Source organism: Trachemys scripta, chromosome 12 (genome assembly GCF_013100865.1).
Source record: "Trachemys scripta elegans isolate TJP31775 chromosome 12, CAS_Tse_1.0, whole genome shotgun sequence".
NCBI classification, from domain to species: Eukaryota; Metazoa; Chordata; order Testudines; family Emydidae; genus Trachemys; species Trachemys scripta.
In genome coordinates, this window is record NC_048309.1 from 30,488,104 (window position 1) to 30,511,509 (window position 23,406).

Below are 23,406 nucleotides of genomic sequence, written 5' to 3' on the forward strand. Positions count from 1 at the left end.
AATAAATCTGTTAGTCTTTAAGGTGCCACCAGACTCTTTGTTGTTTTTGTAGATACAGACTAACACGGCTACCCCCTGATACTTGTATTATTAAGCGTTATTTTAAAAGCAAATTTTCAATGTAATGCTTTAGAGATTGCCTGTTGGGCTCCATGTTTGGCTGAAGCAGGGCCTGCATGAAGGACCACATCTGCTATTCCTTGACTGGCCAGCAAGAGAGAGTATTTCGTAAACTGAGTCTCAGCCACCCCTAGTGATGGAACATATTGCCTGTCCGGCTCTCCCAGTCCCAAGGGGCTGAACGCACCACCTCTACAGCATGTCGGCCCACCTGGGAGTCATGGGGAGCTGCAATCCTTCCCAGCTCTTTCGCATGGCAGTGCAGAGAATGAAAGTACTAGAGTGTGTAAAACTTAAGTTTAACATTTACTGGGATGCTAGGGAGAGAGGATTTTTTTAATATCTGAAGCTCAATAGCTTTCCCCTGTATCTTGGAGCTGGACTAGAAGGGATGAACACACTGCGACAAAATACTCAGCAAGGGAGTATTTAACATGTATCCTTTGGTAGCTGACTACATTTTTGTCTCAGGGGATGTCTACAAAGCCCACAGCAACAAGCCTCCCAGCCCAGGGTCAAGAGACTCGGGCTAGCGGGGCTTATGTTAGCATTCTAAAAATACCTGTGCAGGTATTTTTATGTGTTGAAGTTGCGGCTTGGGCTGGAGCTTGGGCTCTGGGGTCCAGAGAGGCATTTGGTTTCACAGTGTGAGCCACAACTTCAATGCACTGTCTACACAGCTATTTTTAGAGTGCAAAAGGGAGCCTTGTTACCCACGTCTCTTGACCTGGGCTAAGCGGCTCACTGCTGCAGGCTGTATAGACATATTCTTAGATCTCAGTGAGTCACCAACATTACAGCCACTTAAATCTTTTCCCCACAAGTTTATCCACTTGTCTTTCTCCCGCCCCCTTTCCCGCCTCTCTCTCTATTCGGTGTTTGCGCCCCTTGCCTCGGCCACACCACTGTTAGTGCAAACAACAAAGTGAAAGTGACAAAAATGTTTCCAAACCAGGAAGCATGGATAAAGTGCTTGTCAATTTAAATGTACTGTTCCCTCTGCAGAAGGATTGCAGGCAGACTGCCTCCACTCACTGTGAGCCAGGAGGAAAACTCAGCAGCTATACCTGAGTCAAAAGTATCTCATACCAGTTGGGAAGGATCCAATTCATATTTTAATACAGACTAATCATTGAACAGTCAGGTAGCAAAGGCTCTGCTAGGTCCCATATATACCCTTTCACAAAACAGAACCTACCAAGAGCTCGCCTACTAACTATCATTCCATCCACCAGGGGGATGACCATGTTGAATTTCCCAGTTGCGCCTTGCACTTTTATCCTGAATAGCCCAGTGTTTAAGGGATGGATGAAAACTACAGGAACTTCTCTTTCAGGAGTGGTTGATCTAAAGAAAAACAAACAAACCACTTGTTAAATTAGTAACAGAGAAAGTATTTTGAGAGAACATTTAGGGGAAGGGGAATGGAGACAATGCTTAGAAAGAACGGACAGTCAAAAATGATTTGTAAATAAAAAAACCCAGTTACTCACCTTTGTAACTGTTGTTCTTTGAGATGTGTTGCTCATATCCATTCCAATTAGGTGTGTGCGCGCCGCGTGCATGATCATCGGAGAATTTTTACCCTAGCAACACCCGGTGGGTCAGCTGTGGAGCCCCCTAGAGTGGCACCTTCATGGCGCTGGATATATACACCAGCCGACCCAGCGTCCCCTCAGTTCCTTCTTGCCGGCTACTCCGACAGTGGGGAAGGAGGGCGGGTTTGGAATAGATATGAGCAACACATCTCGAAGAACAGTTACAAAGGTGAGTAACCATTTTTTCTTCTTTGAGTGCTTGCTCATATCGATTCCAATTAGGTGACTACCAAGCCTTACCTAGGCGGTGGGGTCGGAGTGAGACATTGCTGAGTGTAGAACTGCTGAGCCAAATGCAGCATCATCTCTAGACTGCTGTACTAACGCGTAGCGAGCGGCAAAGGTATGAACGGATGACCAAACCGCCACGCTACAGATCTCATGGATTGGAACCTGGGCCAGGAAAGCGGTTGAGGAGGCTTGAGCCCTCGTGGAGTGGGCGGTGAGGCATGGTGTTGCGACATTGGCCAAGTCGTAGCAAGCATGAATATAGGACGTGATCCCAGAGGAGATACGTTGCGAAGAGACCGGAAGGCCTTTCATCCGGTCAGCCACTGCAACGAAGAGTTGAGTCGTCTTCCTAAACAGCTTCATATGCTCGATATAGAACGCGAGGGCCCTGCGCATGTCCAGAGAGTGCATACGCTGATCTTACCACATAGTGTGCGGCTTAGGATGGAAGACCGGGAGGAAGATATCCTGGTTCACATGAAAAGCAGATACCACCTTGGGGAAAAAGGCAGGGTGGAGGCAAAGCTGCACCTTGTCTTTATGGAAGACTGTATACGGAGGTTCCAACGTGAGAGCTCTGATTTCAGAAATACACCTTGCTGAAGTGATGGCTACAAGGAAGGCTGTCTTCCAAGATAGGTAAAGGAGTGAGAAGGTAGCCATTGGCTCAAACGGGGGCCCCGTGAGCCTGGAGAGAACCAGGTTAAGGTTTCACGCCGGAACCGGTTGACGCAGCTGTGGGTATAGGCGGTCTAAGCCCCTTAGGAATCTGATGACCATTGGGTTAGAGAAGACCGAGGAAGCATGTTCTCCTGGATGGCACCCCAAGATAGCCGCCAGGTGCACCCTGACTGATGATATCGCCAGGCCCTGCTGTTTTAGGGATAGGAGATAGTCCAGTATAAGTGGTATCGACACCTGCAAGGGAGGCATGGCGCGTTGCTCGCACCAACAGGAGAAGCGCTTCCATTTAGCTAAGTAGGTGTCCTGTGTGGAGGGTTTCCTGCTGCCTAACAGAACCTGCTGCACGGATTGTGAGCAGAGTAACTCCGCCCGAGTTAGCCATGCAGCATCCACGCGGTAAGGTGGAGCAATTGCAGGTTGGGGTGACAGAGTCGTCCATGGTCCTGGGAGATCAGGTCCGTCCACAGCGAGAGCGTGATCGGAGGCTCTACCGACAACTCCAGGAGTGTGGTGTACCAGTGCTGCCTTAGCCATGCTGGAGCGACCAGAATCATGCGTGCCTTGTCCCTGCGCAGCTTGAGCAGGACCCCGTGGACCAGCGGGAATGGAGGGAAAGCGTAGAACAGCTGGTCTCTCCATGGCAGTAGGAAAGTGTCTGACAGGGAGCCCTGAGAGCGCCCTTGGAGAGAACAGAACACTTGGCACTTCCGATTGATGCGTGAGGCGAATAGGTCGATCTGGGGAAACCCCCACCTCTGGAAGATGGAGTGGATGATATCTGGGCGAATCGACCACTCGTGAGTCTGGAAGGACCTGCTGAGGTGATCTGCCAGCGTGCTCTGGACTCCTGGGAGAAACGACGCCATCAGATGTATTGAATGGCCTATGCAAAACTCACATAGGCGAATGGCCTTCTGGCATAGGGGGGACGACTGGGCTCCCCCTTGCTTGTTGATGTAGAACATGGCCATGGTGTTGTCTGTGAGGACTGCCACATAAGGGCAATGTAGAAGACCGCGAAACGCCTGACACGCTAGGCGTACTGCCATCAGTTCTCGTACATTGATGTGCAGAGTTAGTTCGGATGCAGTCCAAAGGCCCTGCGTCTGGTCTTCCCCGAGGTGGGCGCCCCAGCCCAGAGATGATGCGTCTGTGACAAAGTATAAGGAAGGTTGTGAGGTGTGAAATGGTTCCCTTTGCACACCGATGTGTGGTTCAGCCACCAGCTGAGGGAGGTCAAGACCGATTCCGGAACCGTGACCACCATGTTCAGGCTGTCCTGACCTGGACGATACACCGTTGATACCCAGGCCTGAAGCGGGCGGAGCCGAAGTCTGGCATGCCTGGTTATGTAAGTGCACGACACCATGTGCCCCAAAAGGTCGAGGCACGTTCCTATCGTGGATGTCGGGAAGCTTTGGAGGCTGCGGATGATGTTTGCAATAGCCTGAAAACGAGTGCCTGGCAGGAGAGCGCAGGCAAGTCTGGAGTTTAAGACTGCCCCGATAAACTCTATTCTCTGGGTTGGTTCCAGAGTTGACTTCTCTCTGTTGAGTAAGATGCCCAGCTTGCGGAACGTGCCTAGGGCGAGTTGGACGTGGGAATCGCATTTCTTCCCTGGTGTGGCCCCGAATGAGCCAGTCGTCGAGATACGAGAACACCTGTATCCATTGACGACTAAGGTAGGCTGCCACGACGGCCATACATTTGGTGAACACTCTCGGAGCCGTGGACAGCCCGAAGGGAAGGACGGCAAATTGGTGATGTTCGTGGTTCACCACAAAGCGAAGGAAGCGCCTGTGCGGAGGGTAAATCGCTATGTGAAAATATGCGTCCTTCATGTCGAGGGCGGCATACCAGTCTCCAGGATCCAGGGAAGGGATAATTGTCCCCAATGAGACCACGCGGAACTTGAACTTTACCATGAATTTGTTGAGTCCGCACAGATCTGATATGGGTCGAAGTCCCCCTTTTGCCTTGGGGATTAGGAAATAGCGGGAGTAAAACCCCGTGCCCCTTAGCTCCGATGGAACCTCCTCAATCGCTCCCATGGACAGGAGCATAAAGACCTCCTGTATAAGGAATTGCTCGTGTGTGGGGGTCCCTGAAGAGGGATGGGGGAAAAGAAAATTGGAGAGAATATCCCCTTTCCACCATGCGAAGAACCCATTGGTCTGAAGTTATAAGGGACCACGCATGGTGAAAATGGGAGAGACTATCTCGAAATGGAAGGAAAGGATCCTGGGTGGTGACTAGTACGCCATCCTCGGGCGCACCTTCAAAAATTTTGCCTGGGCCCTGACGATTGTTTAGGAGGGGCCTTGGTTCTGACCGGGTCGGTGGCCAGTGGATCTCCTTCTACCACCTGGTCCACGTCTTCTGTAAAAGTCTTGCCTTGGACAAGGGGGAGGGTAGAACCTTTGACGCTGTGGTCTAAAGGGCCTGCACTGGGTAACTGGGATATGCATCCCCAGGGACCGCATGATGGTTCTGGAGTCTTTTAGGCTCTGTAACTGAGAGTCTGTTTTGTGCGAAAATAGGCCCTGCCCATCAAATGGTAGATCCTGCAGGGTCTGTTGCAGTTCTGGCAGTAAGCCAGACACCTGAAGCTAGGAGATGTGTTGCATAGCTACATCAAGAGAGGCCTGTAAGGATGTCCTAGCCACCTTTTTGCCCTCTTCCACTAAAGCCCCAAACTCATCCCTGGACTGTCGTGGAATCAAATCCTTAAATTTACCCATGGAGTTCCACGAGTTATAATCATAACAGCTCAAGAGCGCCTGTTGGGTTTGCAGCTCTGAGCCGTAGGCCCCTCACTGAGTAAATTTTGCATCCAAACAAATCGAAGCGCTTGGTGTCTTTAGATTTGGGCGCTGCGGCCTGTTGACCATGCCGTTCCCTTGAGTTCACTGAGGACACCACCAGTGAACACGGCTGAGGGTGAGTATACAGGTATTCATACTCTTTAGAGGGAACAAAGTATTTCCTCTCCACCCCTCTGACAGTAGGTGGGATAGAGGCAGGGGTCTGCCATATTGTCTTGGCATTGGCCTGAATGGTGCGGATGATGGGCAACGCTACCCGGGACGGGGCGTCAGCTGAAAAGATGCTCACCACCGGGTCCTCCAACTCCACTATCTCCTCTGCTTGGAGGTCCATGTTACATGCCACCCTATGTAAAGGTCTTGGTGAGCACGTAGGTCTATCGGAGGGGGGTGGGGGTGTCGTCCCCCCCCCCACCTCATCTGGAGAAGATGCTACCGGGGCTAATGGACCCTGTGGCGGGTCCAATTGCGAGGGGTCCTGATGTTCAGGATCAATTGTACCGGGGTCTGGGGCCTGCGTAGGAGTGGGTAAGGAGCCTCCTTACCCCCCAGGGGGGGACGACTGATGGTGGCCTCCGGTACTCGGGGGTCTGAATGTGCTGAGCGGGAGGCCGCAGGTGGAACCCCTTGGGCTTGGTGGTACGCCCATGGGGTCCAGAAAGAACACTGTGCAGGCTCCTGGCTAGGGTCTTTGGCCTCACCCTGCCAGTGACCCAGGTTGTCCGCTGCTTGGCCCGGTGCGGGATAGGCTGAGCAGGAGGCGCCGTCCGACTGGGAAGAGCGTGAGGCGGATCGTGAGGGCCAGGGCGGTGCGGAGCATGCGTGCGTTGACTCCTCTGGGAACGGTCCCGAAAGGTGCTGGCCCACAGGAGAACTGTCTCTGCGTGATGCCAGGAAGCGGTACCGGGATCGAGAATGGTGCCGATGGTCATGCCGGTTCCGAGATCCAGACCTGAATCGCGATGAAGACCGTCTGTAGGAGTGGTGCCGGGAGCAGCTTCTCGAGCAGGATCGGCGCTCTGACTGGTGCCGGGAGCGGCTTCGGGAGTCCGAACGGTACCGAGGCGGTGCCGCAAGGCGGAACGGTACCGGGAGGAAGATCTGGGCCGCGAGTACGACCGGTGCCGTGATAGAGAACGGTGCCGGGACTACGAGTGGCGCCAGGACCTACTCCTAGATCGGGAGCGGTGCCGAGAGTCCACGCTCAGAGATGGTGGACGTAATAGGGCTGGCTTGCCCCTAGACTGCACCGCACGGGTTGGATGCAGTACCGTAGCCTGAGTCGGTGCCGGTTCTGTAAGGGCAATGAGGTCCCTAGCCGTCGCAAACGTCTCCAGCGTCAATGGAAGACGGGGCTCAACGACGGTGCGGGTCAGGAAGCCAGTCCGCGCCGGACTCAACGGCCCTTCTGCCGGTGCCGGAGTCAACGGTGCCAATATCAGCGCCTGTATCCTCAATCGCTCCGGTCCCGGACGGGCATCTGAGGTAGGTAAGGGGGGTGTTGTTGTTGGGAGGCAGTCCCCTCTGATTTGTGAGGTCTCTTCTGACCTGGGGACAGGGACCGGCGCCAAGATGCTTGCAGCGGATGTGGTGCTGGTGAAGGCCGGTGCCGTGGGACTCTATCCACGTCTCCTTGCGGTGCAGTACTGGAAGTCGCCGCTGGAGCACTGCACACTGAGGCACTCGGTGCTGGAACTTGGTGTGCTGAAGGAGGGTCCGGGCTGAGGGCTGCCTCCATAAGGAGCTGTTTGAGTCTAAAGTCCGGCTCCTTTTTGGTTCGAGGCCTGAAAGCCTTACAGATCTTGCACTTTTCGGTCTGGTGAGACTCCCCGAGGCACTTTAAACAAGAGTCATGGGGATCTCCCGTTGGCATAGGCTTTGAACAGGCTGAGCACGGCTTAAAGCCCAGAGCCTTGGGCATGAGCCCGGGCAGCACGCCGGGAGGAAGGGGGGAGAGGGACCCCTTCCAGCCCGCTAACTTCACTAAAACTTAAATCTATAACTAAACAACTACTGTACTACACTAAATCTATAACTATATAACTATAATAATATCTAAACCGGGAAGTAAAAGCTAGGAAGAGCGGAGGACAGCTATGCCATGCTCCACAGTGCCAACGACCATCTTGGGCGGTAAGAAGGAACTGAGGGGGCGCTGGGTCGGCTGGGGTATATATCCAGCGCCATGAAGGCACCACTCCAGGGGGCTCCACAGCCTACCCACCGGGTGTTGCTAGGGTAAAAATTCTCCGACGATTGTGCACGCGGCGCGCACACACCTAATTGGAATGGATATGAGCAAGCACTCGAAGAAGAACAAGCTTTTCTTTGTGCGAGATGGTCAATCATACTGTACACCATGTAGCTGTCGGAAGTACCACAACCTTTTAGGATGCCAGCAAAAAGGTGCCTGTGAGCCTGGCCCGTAAGGGTTTCCACTGTCCCATGATCTGTACTTAAGAATGGGGGGAGGAAGGGGATCAACTATAATAAAGCACTTGTATATCTCCTTCTATCATAAGAGTCCAAAGTGCTGCAGACACCAATTTAATAAGTTTCAAGCCATTTTGTAAGTGAGTAAAACAGAGGCCGAGAGGCTTCGATGGCCGGTCACATAGCCAGAGAGAAAACCCCAAATTGTCTGATTCCCAGCCTCATGTTCTAACCCCTGCAACAGAAGAGTCCTTCCATTAGTGGCCAGAAAAAGAGAAAAGGGAAGACTGGAAAACCACTTGAAGAGCCTCACTGCATCATTCTGAACAAGACTGCATCTTTGACGTCATTCTCATGCAGCTGTCTCAAGAAAACTGAAGAAAGCTAATGTAGCCAGTCAGGAACTATTCAGTTGCTTGCAAAAAGTAGAGAAAATGTAATGAAAAGAAATTCAAAGTCATACCTTAGGGAAGTGCTACTATTTGATGTAGTTTCTACACCAGTGCTGGTCTCAGAAACCAGATCAGAGAGGGGAAAGTTTTCTGGAAGAAAAAGAGGTTTACAGTACAGGTTAAGTATTCACTTATAAAAATTTGGACAGAAATCAAAACAATTAAGTTTAGATAATTTAAATGCAAACTACTGTGGTAAATCACAATCTACTATATACACCTCTACCTCGATATAACACTACCCGATATAACACGAATTTGGATACAACGCGATAAAGCAGTGCTCGTGGGGGGGGGGGGGTTGCGCACTCCAATGGATCAAAGCAAGTTCAATATAACGTGGTTTCACCTATAACGCGGTAAGATTTTTTGGCTCCCGAGGACAGCGTTATATTGAGGTAGAGGTGTACCTAAAAACAAAACTCTATTTAATAAAATATTTCACATGTAACTCAGTTACTGGCCCTGTTATTACATTAATTCATTATAAAAAGCAGAAGTTCTACACACCGATATCATCATAACGTTCAACCCAGACCACAGACACCTTGGTTTCAGGTCCCATTGGTGGAATGGTCCGGCCCTGAGGCAACTTCTTTGATCTGGAAGTAGGACTGAGCTGTTTTGAAGAAGAGTAGAGTGGCATTTGCAAAATAATTAAAGTTTAATTAAACAAGCAACAATACTGTAGTCACTCTTAAAAGACATTTTTGGACATCAGAGAGACAAGAGGTGCACTGCTAGGAAGCACACGTGACAGCCACAAGATGGAGCTGTTGTTGTTTAGGCTACAGCTGCACTGTAATTGTCAGTCAATTATGAGCCATGGTTTGGGGTTTTTTCCACACTTGGTTTATAATACTTATTTTTATTGCTTGGGAGGTTAACACTGAAATCTGTTAATGAACATCTCTCCATTTACTTTGTTGCTATTGTCTGAGGTCAACCAACTGAACTAACATCCTGGTTCATGCATATAAACACCGTGACATACTCCTGTGCTATTATGGAAGCCTACACATCATTCTTCGCAGCCCACAAGCTAGGATACTGCTCTGAAAATGGCAATGGGGCACTGTATCTTTCTTTTTATTTGTTAACTCAGCAAATTTGCTCTGGAGTCGTTGAGACAAAATTTTTCTTAATTCCCTCTACTGCAAACTCAATCTGGAATTGAAAGCTGACCAGAGTTCTTTCTGGCTCACGAATCATCAAAGATTCTGCATCAGTTACACATGTTCAGCCCCACTGAAAACAGACAGACAGCTATAAGTAACGGAAGGTAGAATCTGATGCTACAATGGGAACGTAGCTCATAACGCTGGGAACGATGTGTACAGCAGAATCCCGCTCCTTTTCCCATAACTACAGGGGATCAGCCGTGCTAATGGAAGCAAAAGGCAGTCACACTTATTTTAGTCACTACCCTATGACCACAGAAGCGTGGAGGAAGGCAGGAAGGAAGAGCAGGGGAATGGGCATCAGACCTTTTTAGTTCTCTTACTGTCTGAGCCACTAGCTCAAGTTACCCTCTTGTGCCTCATTGATTCCACTGTATAAGGACATTGCCCAAAGACAAAGTGAGATTCAAGGTTTTTAAGGTACTTTAAGATCCTATAATGAAGGTGCTAGGAAGGCAAAGAAGTGATATGAAAAATATTTCACACCTAATAAAAAAGTTTGACACCTCTCACCTATCAAATCTAAATGGTTTTATTTTAACCTTTCAGATACATAGACAGCCCTGTAACAGCAGAGGGGGAGATTTTCAAATGCATAAAAGGTAATTGGGCTCTTAACGCCCATTGACTTTCAAAGGAAGTCAGGTGCCCAACTGTCATTTGCCATTGAGTGCTTTGGACATTAGAAGAGATTGTGTTCTGAACTAAGTTATGGGCAAGGACCAGTTGGAAAATTCCATCAATTGGGGGTGTGTGTGTGTGCGCGCGTGCGCACACACGCTCTCCCCCCAGGGTTACGTGCCAATTATGTTTCTTAGGGAACCTATATTTTTATGCAAGAGTATCTAGCCCTTTGGGTTCCTGAAGGCAGTCATCAAAAGGTAAATGCAGATAGCAATGGCCTGGAATCTGCAGACACATGAGCTGGAGGCAGCGGCAGAGTTCTCATCATACTTGGAGCAGCTGGTACCATAGCTACAATATTACACTGAGATCACAAAGGAAAGAAGGCAGTAAAATGGGCATATTCCATGTATTCATGCAATAAGCATCTAGGACAAGATCACCAGGTGGGCTTGGCAGCAAGCTAGTCTTTCACATTTCCCTCTCCTATCATGTGCCACACTCTGGTTGTCATGCGACCTATACTTGTCTGTGACCAGCCACTGGGAAGTACTGTTCCAGCTCTCCTTGGCAGCTATTTCCCAGTGGTTTGAGATGTGTATTCAGTCACTGCAACAACACACAGTCTACTAGATATAATTGCCTAGTTGTCAACATTAATCTTACCACTGTTGATTGTACCAGAATTATCCTGTTCTAGTGAAGTTGGATAAACCTGACACATCTTGGCGATCCTTCATTTGAAAGGATATTCGATCGTAATAAGGCTGCAAGTGTAAAACATGCAAAAAGTCTTCTGTCTCACTAATTTGGATAACTGATTATCTGACAATATGAACACTGCTTTTACCCTATTATTTTTAGGCAGTAGTATTAGGCAGATGTTGATTCCCCCATTGTGATAGGCAGGGGTTAATGATTTTCTATAGAAATACATCCAGCAGCATCAAGACAATACTGATCAATGGACCTCATAATAAGGGTTTGGGGTATGAGAATCTAAAAGCAGGTAGTGCCATGCAGAACAGGCAATGTCAGGAATAATCTTGCCAGAGATCAACTGTCCCTGGTCATAGGCAGTCAGACATCTCTCCATCGGTATGATAGCAGCTAGTTCAGGGCCCAGTGCTGCAATCTGATCTGTGTGGGTGGGCAGGCAGGCTGGCAGACCCTTGCAGCCACAAGGAGCTCTACTGACTTCAATGGGGTTCTACTATCTACATGGATCAGATTACTGGATCTGGGCTTTATGAAGCGCATTTTGATTCTAGTCCTCCCCTTCAAATACCTTTAAAAGGTTAATTGGGCCTGGCAGTTTGCACATGCTCTCTTTAGCCAAGGAACATGTGCTTTTATTTTCAAAGTTTTCAGGCTGTTTGTGATATTTGGAGATTTAAAAGAAAAATCCAAGTTTTTGAAAATAACGCTGATGTTTTTGGTCACATTATCTCTCAAAAATGGTCAGTCAGGAAACTTCAAACTTGTCAAATTCAAGAGTCCTTGAGGAGATGCAATATCACCTGAAGAGAACTGGAGGTTCAGGGTTGGAAAAACACAAAATTTAACCCTAACTTAGAATATCCTGGCTTTCTAATGGTTTTAAAAAACACAAACTATAACGTTTGCTTACTGTCTCTACCTAAGCTCCAGTTTGGCCAAGACTCGTGCCCTGGAATATATGCTGCAATAAATATAACAATCATTTACCTCAGCTTCTAGCCTGTTACCTTGTCAAGTTCTCATAAGTTAAGCTGACTGGATCTGGACAGAATTGGTACACTGACAACAACTAGTACAGCTGGGGTAAAAAAATTGCCTGTCTGCATCTCCTCCTGTTCTGGTTGTCTGTGGAATGAGGACAAATGTGGGCATTTCCTAACTCTAGGATCAGAATAAGTGTCAGCTCTATTCATTAGGAAGGACATATTCCTCCTCCTCATATTGCCCTGATCCCCCCCTGGGATGACCAGCCTCCAGAGGGCAAGGAAGAATTGCATCTGCTTCCAGGCTTTAGTTACTGTAGCGACAACAAACTCTCTGTATGAGGTACTCACAAAGCGCCATGTTTAGCAGGCATTTGTTTTTAAGTGGATAAATATGTCAGATTGAAGTCCCTGTGCTTCTCATTGACTCAGGGTACTAGAGCCCTAAGGGCCCACTGAAGTCAGACCAACTTAAAGATGGAAGTTTCATATGATACTGCCTTACATAAAGAAATGTTCTCTGCAGACATTCCCTTGACAAATATACATGGAAGGCAATTGCAATTAGTTACATCATATGTTTTATCAGCTAATGCAATATGTACCTTAAAGCAGAATCAAGAAATTTTGTTTAAAATGGTTAAGTCCCAAATCAGTAACAATGTACGTTTAGATTTTGGGCCAGTGTTTCATATAAGGAATGTGAAATTTCTAAAAATCCTTCACTTACAAAGTTATGACAGGATTGGTTCTGTACCCACCATAAACAGAACTCTTCCATGCTTGTAATTTCAGCTGTTGCAGGAGGACTCAGCACCCTGAACTCTACACATGTACTGTAACTAACATGGGATTTTAAACAGAGCAGGTGGGAAAAGCTTTGCAATTTCAATACATACCGGTCCATTCTGAATTTCTAGAAAATGGGTTAGAGTCTAACCAGTTTCATAAGAACAGCATGCCAATTTTCTTTGGACATATTTCAGGACTTTGGGATGTACACCAAGGGTTAGAATATTTAATCTACCTGCAGGGTTTTAAATATGTGTATAAATACTATGACCCAGCAGTCTCCTACTGCTACTGCAACTGTGGGCATCAATAAAGTCAGAACAGGGACTCCAGTTTGCTGTTAATAATCACTAAGGCCTATTGATGAAGAGTTTCAAATACTAAAAAGCTGGATTACAAATATCAGGGCTATAAACATCTACTGTATTTTCTCTGTATTTGTTTAAAAACATAACAATTTGCACACAATACAGCCCTTTGCTGCAAATGATATGTTGCCTTACCCGCTGTGAGGAACTGAGATTGTCTGTATGATTGGGGAAGAGTTCAAGTGTCAGAGATGGCTGCTTTAGTATCCCAGGCAGAAGATCCATGTTAGAGTCACTTTCTTGGTCTGAGACATTGCTTTCCAATGAATCAGCTGAAAGCCAAAGGAAGAGGAAAGAATTTTTTCCTTCTGGCAAAAAAGGCTGAGTTTAAGATTCTGAAGTTAAATATGCCCATGATTACTCAGACCACACGGCAAGGCTACACATATTGCTAAAAATGGGACTAGGTGGAAAAAACATTCCAAATCCAACGAAGGGTGTTAAGAAGAAAGATAAGAGAAAATATCAAAAGCTTATTTCAAAGAAGCCCTTGCCTTTTACAGAGCCCTCTAGGTGGTGTGTCATTAAGGGTATGTCTACGCTGCACAGTTGTCACCAAAACTTGTGTCTTTCGTGGGTACTTAAAAAAGCCCCCCCCCGCAAAAGACAAAAGTTTTGCCGACGCAAGCGGCAGTGTGAACAACAGCAGTCTCCTGCTGACAAAGCTTATGCCGCTCGTGGGGCTGGAAGTATTTTGTCAGCAAAAGCACCGACAAAAATACCGCAAAAGAACGTTCACACACGCTGACTTTTAGCGACAAAGCTGTGTCGACACTGCATAGTGTAGACAAGCCCTTAGCTATCCTAGCAACCCCAGCCAGTCCCACAGAGAGTCAACACTTCAGTCAACAAAAACAAAGGCTGTTGAATAATCTAATAAGACCACCATGACACATGAGCCTTGTCCTTCATTAGGACGTGATCAACGACCATAGATTTCTCTGCAGTCTTGAAGTTATGCACAGGTCTCAAGCCAGACTGATAAGGGACATAGAAACTGTAGGAATCTAGACGACAGTAAAGTTAGCCAGTCACTGCTAACCCGGTCATCCGCCCTTTTCCTTGACAGTTTTCTAGACATGGAGGAAGTAGACAGCGCTTGATATCAGGAAAGATGATATCTTGAGCAGACTCTAAACTGACTGGCACTTTGGCTTCACAAAACAGGAGACCTTAGCAATCCTAGTTAACAATAGATCCAAGTTTCAGAGTAGCAGCCGTGTTAGTCTGTATCCGCAAAAAGAACAGGAGTACTTGTGGCACCTTAGAGACTAACAAATTTGTTAGTCTCTAAGGTGCCACAAATAGATCCAAGCGCTCTCTTCCCCCCCCCCTCCATTTTTCACCAGCCATGAATGGCAAGAGATACTTTTAATGCTGTATATAAATCCCAACAGATCAGGTCTCACTGGAAATCTAAAGGTCAAGAGACCTACCTATTTAGGAATCTGAGGGTGGTGAACTGGCATGAGCTCTAAAATTCTGGGCCCCTCTCAGAGAATGCCCTGCCAGTGAGCCTGGGAGCTCTAGAAACTGAGAGAAGCTAAGATCACTAGGTATGGGGGTCTGCTTTTGATAATGTCCCATTAGGTTTCAATACGATTTCTCATCCTCCAAGTCTAGCATTCTCTCATTTCTGAATTCATCTGAGATTTCATCTGGATACTGGGGTGCAGCAGAGAAGCAGCTGGATGGAATGGGTAGGGTTGGTTTGTGTGGCAGCTGGATTAGGTGAAACTGTAGTTAGCAGGGTATGGGGTGGAAGGTTTGGGTGGAGAGGGAAGAGTGTGCATATGTATGCATACTCCAGTGGAGTGGGAACAGGCAGGATGAGAGATCTAAAGGGACCCCTGAGAAAGGAGCTGGGAATTGGGCCAACGGGAGCTAAGAGACAAAGTGTGTTCAGGGGAGGGGAGGGACATCTGACGGTGCAGACAACAGCACAGCCATCCTTTGATCCAAGAGTGACTCCCCTGCATATTTTGGGGTAAAGGGTTAGCAAATGCTCTAATTCTTAGAGCACATAATTAAGCATGTATTTCTCCATGCATGTCCTAGGGGCACATTATCCAAGAAAACCCCCACAAAGCAGTCCACTGCCTGTGGAGCTGTTCTGAACTTACTAGCTCAGCGGACAGGTGCATATTGGAATCATAGCCACAATGCGGGGGTGCCATCCGCTATTCTACGACAAGCTCAGGAGACTGCACTCCTGCAGTGCAAACTTGAGTGGCAATTCAAGGCTTAGGCTCCATCATACGAAGGAGCAGGGAACAGATGCTATTCCCACATCAGGATTTCTTTAATTATACATTTTAGGAACCAATTTTGTAACAAATCACTTACAACTGACACTGCTAATTTGACCCTTCTCCCCCCTGCCCCCCACTACATTTATGTTGTCAAGAATCTGTATTTGGGGCTCTGCTTCTAACTGGGGCCTCTGGGTGCACCAGTAACATAAATGTTACATTATCTCTGTTAATCAAGTTCTGGGTCAAAGAAGGGCTATGTAAACAAAGTGTTTTTAAAGTACACATGGCATGTATACAGTGATCTTACTTAAGGACTCCACTGGGGAGGGAACAACGAATGCTATTTCTGTAAGGGCATCAGCATAATACAGAACCTTCTTCTGCCCATTGAATATGCTCGCTCCGGTGTCTTCTGAAGAAATGATTTCATCTGAGAATGAAGAAACAAAAGTTAAGTCAAAAGAAAGCGCTTCACAACTCCTTATGCACTTCACAAGTAAAGGACTTGCAAGCACCAGGACTCAACTGGGATAAAGGAGTAAAAGAAAGAAGTTACTTAGTTAAGATGAAAGCCAAAGTGCACACTCAAATCTAGTTATTACCGTGTAACAACCACAGCTGTGGCAATCTTTAAGTTGCCTACTTAACCCCTTCTGTACTTGCTTACTAAGAGTACAATTAATCCATGGCCATATTGCAGTTTCCCCTCAGATATTTGTGGGCAGCTATGTCTCCTCCTCTGAATGAATGCCCTCAGCTCGCTAAACCTGCCCACTCATTTCCCACACGTTTCATCATTAATTCCTTTCCTCGGGTGGTCTCCAATTTATCTCTATTGACAGAAATGTGATGGCCAAATTGGAATTCAAGATTCCAGCTAATGCCTAGTCAGAGCACAGCAGAATGGTATCCTCACTTATTTGACACTGCATGTGTGACACCACTATTACTACAGCCCAATATACATACTAGCCTTTTTGCAGCAACACTGCATGGTTAGTCACTCAGTTATCATCTCATCTAAACTCTATACCAGGGCTATGAGACACAGACCACAGACCAGATCCAGCCTGGAGGATGTATTTGTGGCTCTCATGACATTTGGTGCCCCAGAATCTTGCCTTTACATTTAAAAAAGCTTAGAGCCCTCATAGTCCAAAGGTGAACCAAGTGTAAACTAACACACCGGTGTCTGCCAAAGTCTTTGGACAGCCTGATACAATAGCTTTGAGAGGTGTGAACTGCCACGTTCTCCAATCATCTCATTGGAGCACCAACACTAAAGCCCAAGAATACTTCAGCCTCCACATTGCATTGCTGATCATTTGAGCTGACAGGAAAATGGATGGGAATGAAGCCAGCAGGGAAGTGAGAGTTGCTGCTGGGAAGGAAGAGCAGAATGAAGAACAAAGAACTCTCACAAAGGAAAAAGGAAGAAAAATAGGAGGAGAGAGAGAGAGGGCAGCAACAGCAGTGGTCTAAAAGCAGCAATTTTTTCACTAAATTATACTGAATGTTACAAAAAAGGACTAAATATTAAACATAATTACTACATATAGGCTGCATTCTCCCAGTGCTCTCTCCTCAAACACCCACTGACATCAGTGTGGGAGTCTGCTGTGGAACTAAGGGAGTATGAAGTCCTGAATTTATATCCTGGCCAATGGACCATAAATAAACAAGGAATCCGATCCTCGCATCATAATGAATTTGACACTCCTATATGGTACTTCTGAGTAGCCAATATTACCCTTGTCTATATTTTTGCTATTCCTTTTAAATTCATCTTGATCAAATCTCAATTTAATAGATTTACAGCCAGTTTCTCAAGTCGCACAGTACTTTAATCCTGTCCACTGAGGCCTGGTCTACACTACGGGTTTAGGTCGACTTTAGCAGCGTTAAACCGAATTAAGCCTGGACACGTCCACACAACGAGGCCCTTTCTTTCGACTTAAAGGGCCCTTTAAACCGGTTTCTTTACACCACCTCCGACGAGGGGATTAGCGATAAAACCGGCCTTTGCGGGTCGGAATTGGGGTAGTGTGGACGGAATTCGATGTTATTGGCCTCCGGGAGCTATCCCACAGTGCTTCATTGTGACCGCTCTGGACAGCGCTCTCAACTCAGATGCACTGACCAGGTAGACAGGAAAAGACCCGCGAAGGTTTGAATTTCATTTCCTGTTTGCCCAGCGTGGAGAGCACAGGTGACCACGCAGAGCTCATCAGCACAGGTAACCGTCATGGAGTCCTCCCAGGATCGCAAAAGAGCTCCAGCATGGACCGAACGGGAGGTACGAGATCTGCTCGCCATATGGGGAGATGAAGCAGTGATAGCTGAACTCCGTAGCAGTAAAAGAAATGGAAAAGTATTAGAAAAGATCTCCAAGGCCATGAAGGACCGAGGCCATAACAGGGACACACAGCAGTGCCGCGTGAAAATTAAGGAGCTAAGGCAAGCCTACCACAAAGCCAGAGAAGCAAACGGAAGGTCCGGGGCAGAGCCGCAAACTTGCCGCTACTACGCGGAGCTGCATGCGATCCTAGGGGGTGCAGCCACCACTACCCCAACCGTGTGCTATGACTCTCTCACTGGAGAAACACACAGGGAAGACGGTTCGGGGAACGAGGAAGATGACGATGGAGGTACTGTAGGTAGCTCACAGCAGCAAGGAAGCGGAGAAACCGGTTTCCCCAACAGCCAGGATATGTTTGTGACACTGGACCTGGAACCAGTAACCCCCGAACTCACCCAAGACCCTCAGGGCACACAGGAGACCTCTGGTGAGTGTAACTTTGTAAATATTTGTAAACATTACAAAAAAAAGCAAGCAAGTCTGTTAACGTGTATGGGGATGGAGCGGAAATCCTCCAGGGACATCTCCAGAAAGCTCTCCTGGTTGAAATGGGGTGATTTTATTAAGGGGGACATTCAGAGGCGCCCGTTCCTGCTATTCGGACCAGAAATGTTCCCCGCTGTTAACCACGCGGTGGGGGGGAGGGGTGAAGTGATCATCCCAGAGAATCGTGTGTGTGTGTGTGGGGGGGGTGGTTTACTTGTGTTTGTGCCGCATGTTAACCGGGAAACCGCAGCCCCCTCCTTTTACATTGAAACCCCATTTTAAATGGACAACCCAATTCATCCTTGAGATGGGAAATGCGCTGCTGTTTGCAACCTTTCCCGCATGTTAAGAAGGTTAAATAAGCCAAAACACTGTGGCCTACGATGGCTGCCTGCAAGCCGAAATATGCGACCTTGTAATGAAAGAGTGTACCCATTGTTCCCTAAAATGTGTCTTTTTTAACCACCTCTCCCTTCTCCTCCACCAGCTGCAAATGTTTCTCCTTCGCAGAGGCTCGTGAACATTAGAAAGAGAAAACGTAAGACGAGGGACGAGATGTTCACGGAGCTGCAGATGTCCTCCCACGCTGATAGAGCACAGCAGAATGCGTGGAGGCAGTCAATGTCGGAGATGAGAAAAGTCCAACATGAACGAGAGGAGAGGTGGCGGGCTGAAGACGATAGGTGGCGTCAGCTTGCAGACAGACGGCAAGAGGCAATGCTCCGTCTGCTGGAGCATCAAAGTGATATGCTCGAGCGTATGGTTGAGTTGCAGGAAAGGCAGCAGGAGCAGAGACCGCCGCTACAGCCCCTGTGTAACCAACAGCCCTCCTCCCCAAGTTCCATAGCCTCGTCACCCAGACGCCCAAGAACACGGTGGGGGGGCCTCCGTCCACCCAGTCACTCCACCCCAGATGATCGCCCAAGCATCAGAAGGCTGGGCTTCAATAAGAGTTAAAGTTTTAAAATGCAGTGTGTCCTTTTCCATCCCTCCTCCCCCACCCATCCCTGCTACCTTGGCAATTATCCCCCTACCTCTGTAAGGAACTAATAAAGAATGCATGAATGTGAAAAAACAATGACTTTATTGCCTCTGCAAGCGGGAGGGGAGGGGAGGGTGGGGTGGGGTGGTTGGTTTACAGGGAAGTAGAGTGAACCGGGTCGGGGGGGGGGTTGGAGGGTTCATCAAGGAGAAACAAACAGAAGTTTCACACAGTAGCCTGGCCAGTCACAAAACTCGTTTTCAAAGCTTCTCTGATGCGCACCGCGCCCTGCTGTGCTCCTCTAACCGCCCTGGTGTCTGGCTGCGCGTAATCAGCGGCCAGGCGAGTTGCCTCAACCTCCCACCCCGCCATAAATGTCTCCCCCTTACTCTCACAGATATTGTGGAGCGCACAGCAAGCAGCAATAACAATGGGGATATTCTTTTCGCTGAGGTCTGAGCGAGTCAGTAAGCTGCGCCAGCGCGCTTTTAAACGTCCAAATGCACATTCCACCACCATTCGGCACTTGCTCAGCCTGTAGTTGAACAGGTCCTGACTCCTGTCCAGGCTGCCTGTGTATGGCTTCATGAGCCATGGCATTAAGGGGTAGGCTGGGTCCCCAAGGATCACGATAGGCATTTCAACATCCCCAATGGTCACTTTCTGGTCCGGGAAGAAAGTCCCTTCCTCCAGCTTTCGAAACAGAGCAGAGTTCCTGAAGACGCGAGCATCATGTACCTTTCCCGGCCATCCCACGTTGATGTTGGTGAAACGTCCCTTGTGATCCACCAGGGCTTGCAGCAGCATTGAAAAGTACCCCTTGCGGTTTATGTAGTCGGTGGCTTGGTGCTCCGGTGACAAGATAGGGATATGGGTTCCGTCTATGGCCCCGCCACAGTTTGGGAATCCCATTTCAGCAAAACCATCCACTATTGACTGCACGTTGCCCAGAGTCACTACCCTTGCTATCACCAGGTCTTTCATTGCCCTGGCAAATTGGATCACAGCAGCCCCCACAGTAGATTTGCCCACTCCAAATTGATTCCCGACTGACCGGTAGCTGTCTGGCGTTGCAAGCTTCCACAGGGCTATTGCCACTCGCTTCTCAACTGTGAGGGCTGCTCTCATCTTGGTATCCTGGCGTTTCAGGGCAGGGGAAAGCAAGTCACAAAGTTCCATGAAAGTGCCCTTACGCATGCGAAAGTTTCGCAGCCACTGGGAATCGTCCCATACCTGCAGCACGATGCGGTCCCACCAGTCTGTGCTTGTTTCCCGGGCCCAGAATCGGCGTTCCACGGTATCAACCTGCCCCAGTAACACCATGATTTCCACATTGCTGGGGCCTGTGCCTTGTGAGAGGTCTATGGCCATGTCAATTTCCTCATCACTCTCGTCGCCGCGCTGCAATCGCCTCCTCGCCTGGTCCGGGTTTCGCCTTGGCATGTTCTGGCTCTGCATGTACTCCAGGACAATGCGCGTGGTGTTCATAGTGCTCATAATTGCCGCGGTGATCTGAGCGGGCTCCATGATCCCAGTGCTAGCTATGGCGCCTGGTCAGAAAAAAGGCGCGAAAGTAGTATCTGATGGACCAGGAGAAGGAGGGCGGGAGGGAGGGAGGGCCGAGTGACGACATGGCGTACAGGTACAGGAACAGGGAGAAACACAAACAACTGTCACACAGAATGGTCCCCCCAAAGATTAAACTGGAAACCCTGGGCTTAGCAGGCCGTTGATTTCACGGAGGAAGGGGAAGCAAATGAACACAGAACAAATCTATTTTTTACATCTTAAGGTGGCAGCCGACGCTGCAGCATGAGTGACAGCCATACCAGTATGACGATGACGGATACCAATCATAATATGCCATCATCTGCCAAAAGGCAAGGGGCTGCTGCTGTGTAGCAATGCAGCCCCACGTCTGCCAGCCCCACGTCCGCCAGCACCCAGCATCGCCCTCGGCCTCTTCTGGGTGCTTAGCAGACAATATTGGGCAATTGGCAGAAAATAGTATATTATGACTGGTAACCGTCATCATCGAAACAGTAGCATGTCTGCCCAGGTGGCCATGATTGACAGCCATACCAGTACGACGACGACGGGTACCAGTCATAATATACCATCGCCTGCAAGGGGCTGGTGCAATGCAGCACTACGGCTGCCAGCCCCACGGCTATCACTCATGCTACACCGTCTACCGCCAAAAGGCAGTTAGCAGCTGCTGCTGTGTAGCAATGCAGTCCCACGTCTGCCGGCACCCAGAGGACATATGGTGACGGTGAGCTCAGCTGAGCTGAGCGGGCTCCATGCTTGCCGTGGTATGTTGTCTGCACAGGTAACCCAGGTAAAAAGGCGCGAATCTATTGTCTGCCGTTGCTGTGACGAGGGGGGAGGGGCCTGACGACATGTACCCAGAACCGCCCGCGACACTGTTTTGCATCATCCGGGCATTGGGATCTCAACCCAGAATTCAAAGAAAAGGCGCGAACCGCTTCTCGGCTCGAGCTGTGGCGCAAACGTAGTATCTGACGGCCTAGGGGAAGGAGGGAGGGGGGCCGAGTGACGACATGGCGTACAGGCACAGGGAATTAAAATAAAGAACGGTGGCTGTGCATCAGGGAGAGACACAAACAACTGTCACAGACTGGTCCCCCCCAAAGATTAAACTGAAAACCCTGTTGACGGAGGGAGGGGGAAGCAAATGAATACAGAGAAAATCTATTTTTTACATCTTAAGACGACGGTGCAGCGTGACTGATAGCCCTCGGCATCTTTCTGGGTGCTTGGCAGCAAATACTGGGCGGTGTATGACGATGGTCTTCAGGCCTATTGCACGAGCTGCTGCTCAGGGAAGACTCTGCTAACGTGCGATGACCCGACTTGTAATAGGCCGGCTAACAGTCATAATACACCATTTACTGCCAAAAGGCAAGCCCCACGGCTGCCAGCACCCAGATCGCCGATGAAGGCTACCAGTCTACTGCACCGTCTACCGCCAAAAGGCAGTTAGCAGCTGCTGCTGTGTAGCAATGCAGTCCCACGTCTGCCGGCACCCAGAGGACATATGGTGATGGTGAGCTCAGCTGTGCTGAGCGGGCTCCATGTTGTCTGCACAGGTAACCCAGGTAACCCAGATAAAAAGGCGCGAATCTATTGTCTGCCGTTGCTGTGACGGGGGAGGGAGGGGCCTGACGACATGTACCCAGAACCGCCCGCGACACTGTTTTGCATCATCCGGGCATTGGGATCTCAACCCAGAATTCCAAGGGGCGGCAGAGACTGCGGGAACTGTGGGATAGCTGTGGGATAGCTACCCATAGTGCAATGCTCCGGAAGTCGACGCTAGCCTCGTACTGTGGACGCGGTCTGCCGACTAGAGCACCTAGAGCATTTTATTGTGTGGACATACACAATCGGCTGTATACAACCGATTTCAATAAAACCGGCTTCTATAAATTCGAACTAATTTCGTAGTGTAGACATACCCTGAGACACATGGAGTCTCCTTCCTTGGAGGTTTTTAAGGCCCGGCTTGACAAAGCTCTGGCTGGGATGATTTAGTTGGGAATTGGTCCTGCTTTGAGCAGGGGGTTGGACTAGATGACCTCTTGAGGTCCCTTCCAACCCTGATATTCTATGATTCTACATGTCAAACCTCTGATTCTACCGGAATATTTGCTTGTATCACGTCACATTACACTCCACCCTCCAGATTGTTAATTAAAATATTGAACAGGCATGGATGCAGGGTTGACTTGACTCAATATCTGCTCTCAACAGTACACAAGACCATTATTGTTCTGTACTTCAGGTTTGTGCACTTCAGACTTAACTTTAAATAAATAGCATAATTAAAAAGAAAAAGTCTTGTGTATAATAAAAGCTGTACACTAAATACTAGCAAATGTAGGCAGACTTATACGGAAAGAAACAAGATTTAAAGTGGTCCAAGTAATTAGTACATCCTGAAGCAAGAAATTTAAACAGACTATGCATTCTGAAAGAGCTACAGAGTTACAATTCACTAAACAAGTACCAGATCTTACCTTGCTCGGGTCCTTCTTCATCACTGCAACTGTTAATGGACCAACTTGTTGAAACATGCCCAGTCCAACCAGGGTGCTTTCCTACATCTACGGCCCAGCCAAGAGATAGTAAGAATTCTAGGAAGTGTGGCTGAACATTTCTGGAAGACTCTACATTCTTCAGAATCTGCAACATATTCCAATTCACAATATGAACAGAAAGCTGGAGGAGGCAGTTTTCACTGAATTTTTCTGTACAGCAAATGTGGTGCTGACAAAACATCCTCTAGT

General features: G+C 48.4%; 1 protein-coding gene across 6 annotated transcripts in view; it reads right to left on the minus strand.

Annotated features, from left to right (window-relative positions):
• RALGAPB (Ral GTPase activating protein non-catalytic subunit beta) overlaps positions 1–23,406 on the minus strand; it is a 135,483-nt gene that overhangs the window by 5,716 nt on the left and 106,361 nt on the right. For all 6 annotated transcript variants that reach the window (XM_034788059.1, XM_034788060.1, XM_034788058.1 and 3 more), the window contains 6 exons: positions 23,137–23,302; positions 15,574–15,696; positions 13,147–13,283; positions 8,854–8,962; positions 8,355–8,433; positions 1,319–1,467 (listed from right to left, as the gene is read on the minus strand). In XM_034788059.1, coding sequence (XP_034643950.1) covers positions 1,319–1,467; positions 8,355–8,433; positions 8,854–8,962; positions 13,147–13,283; positions 15,574–15,696; positions 23,137–23,302 — 763 coding nt within the window. The remainder of the gene's footprint in view (positions 1–1,318; positions 1,468–8,354; positions 8,434–8,853; positions 8,963–13,146; positions 13,284–15,573; positions 15,697–23,136; positions 23,303–23,406) is intronic.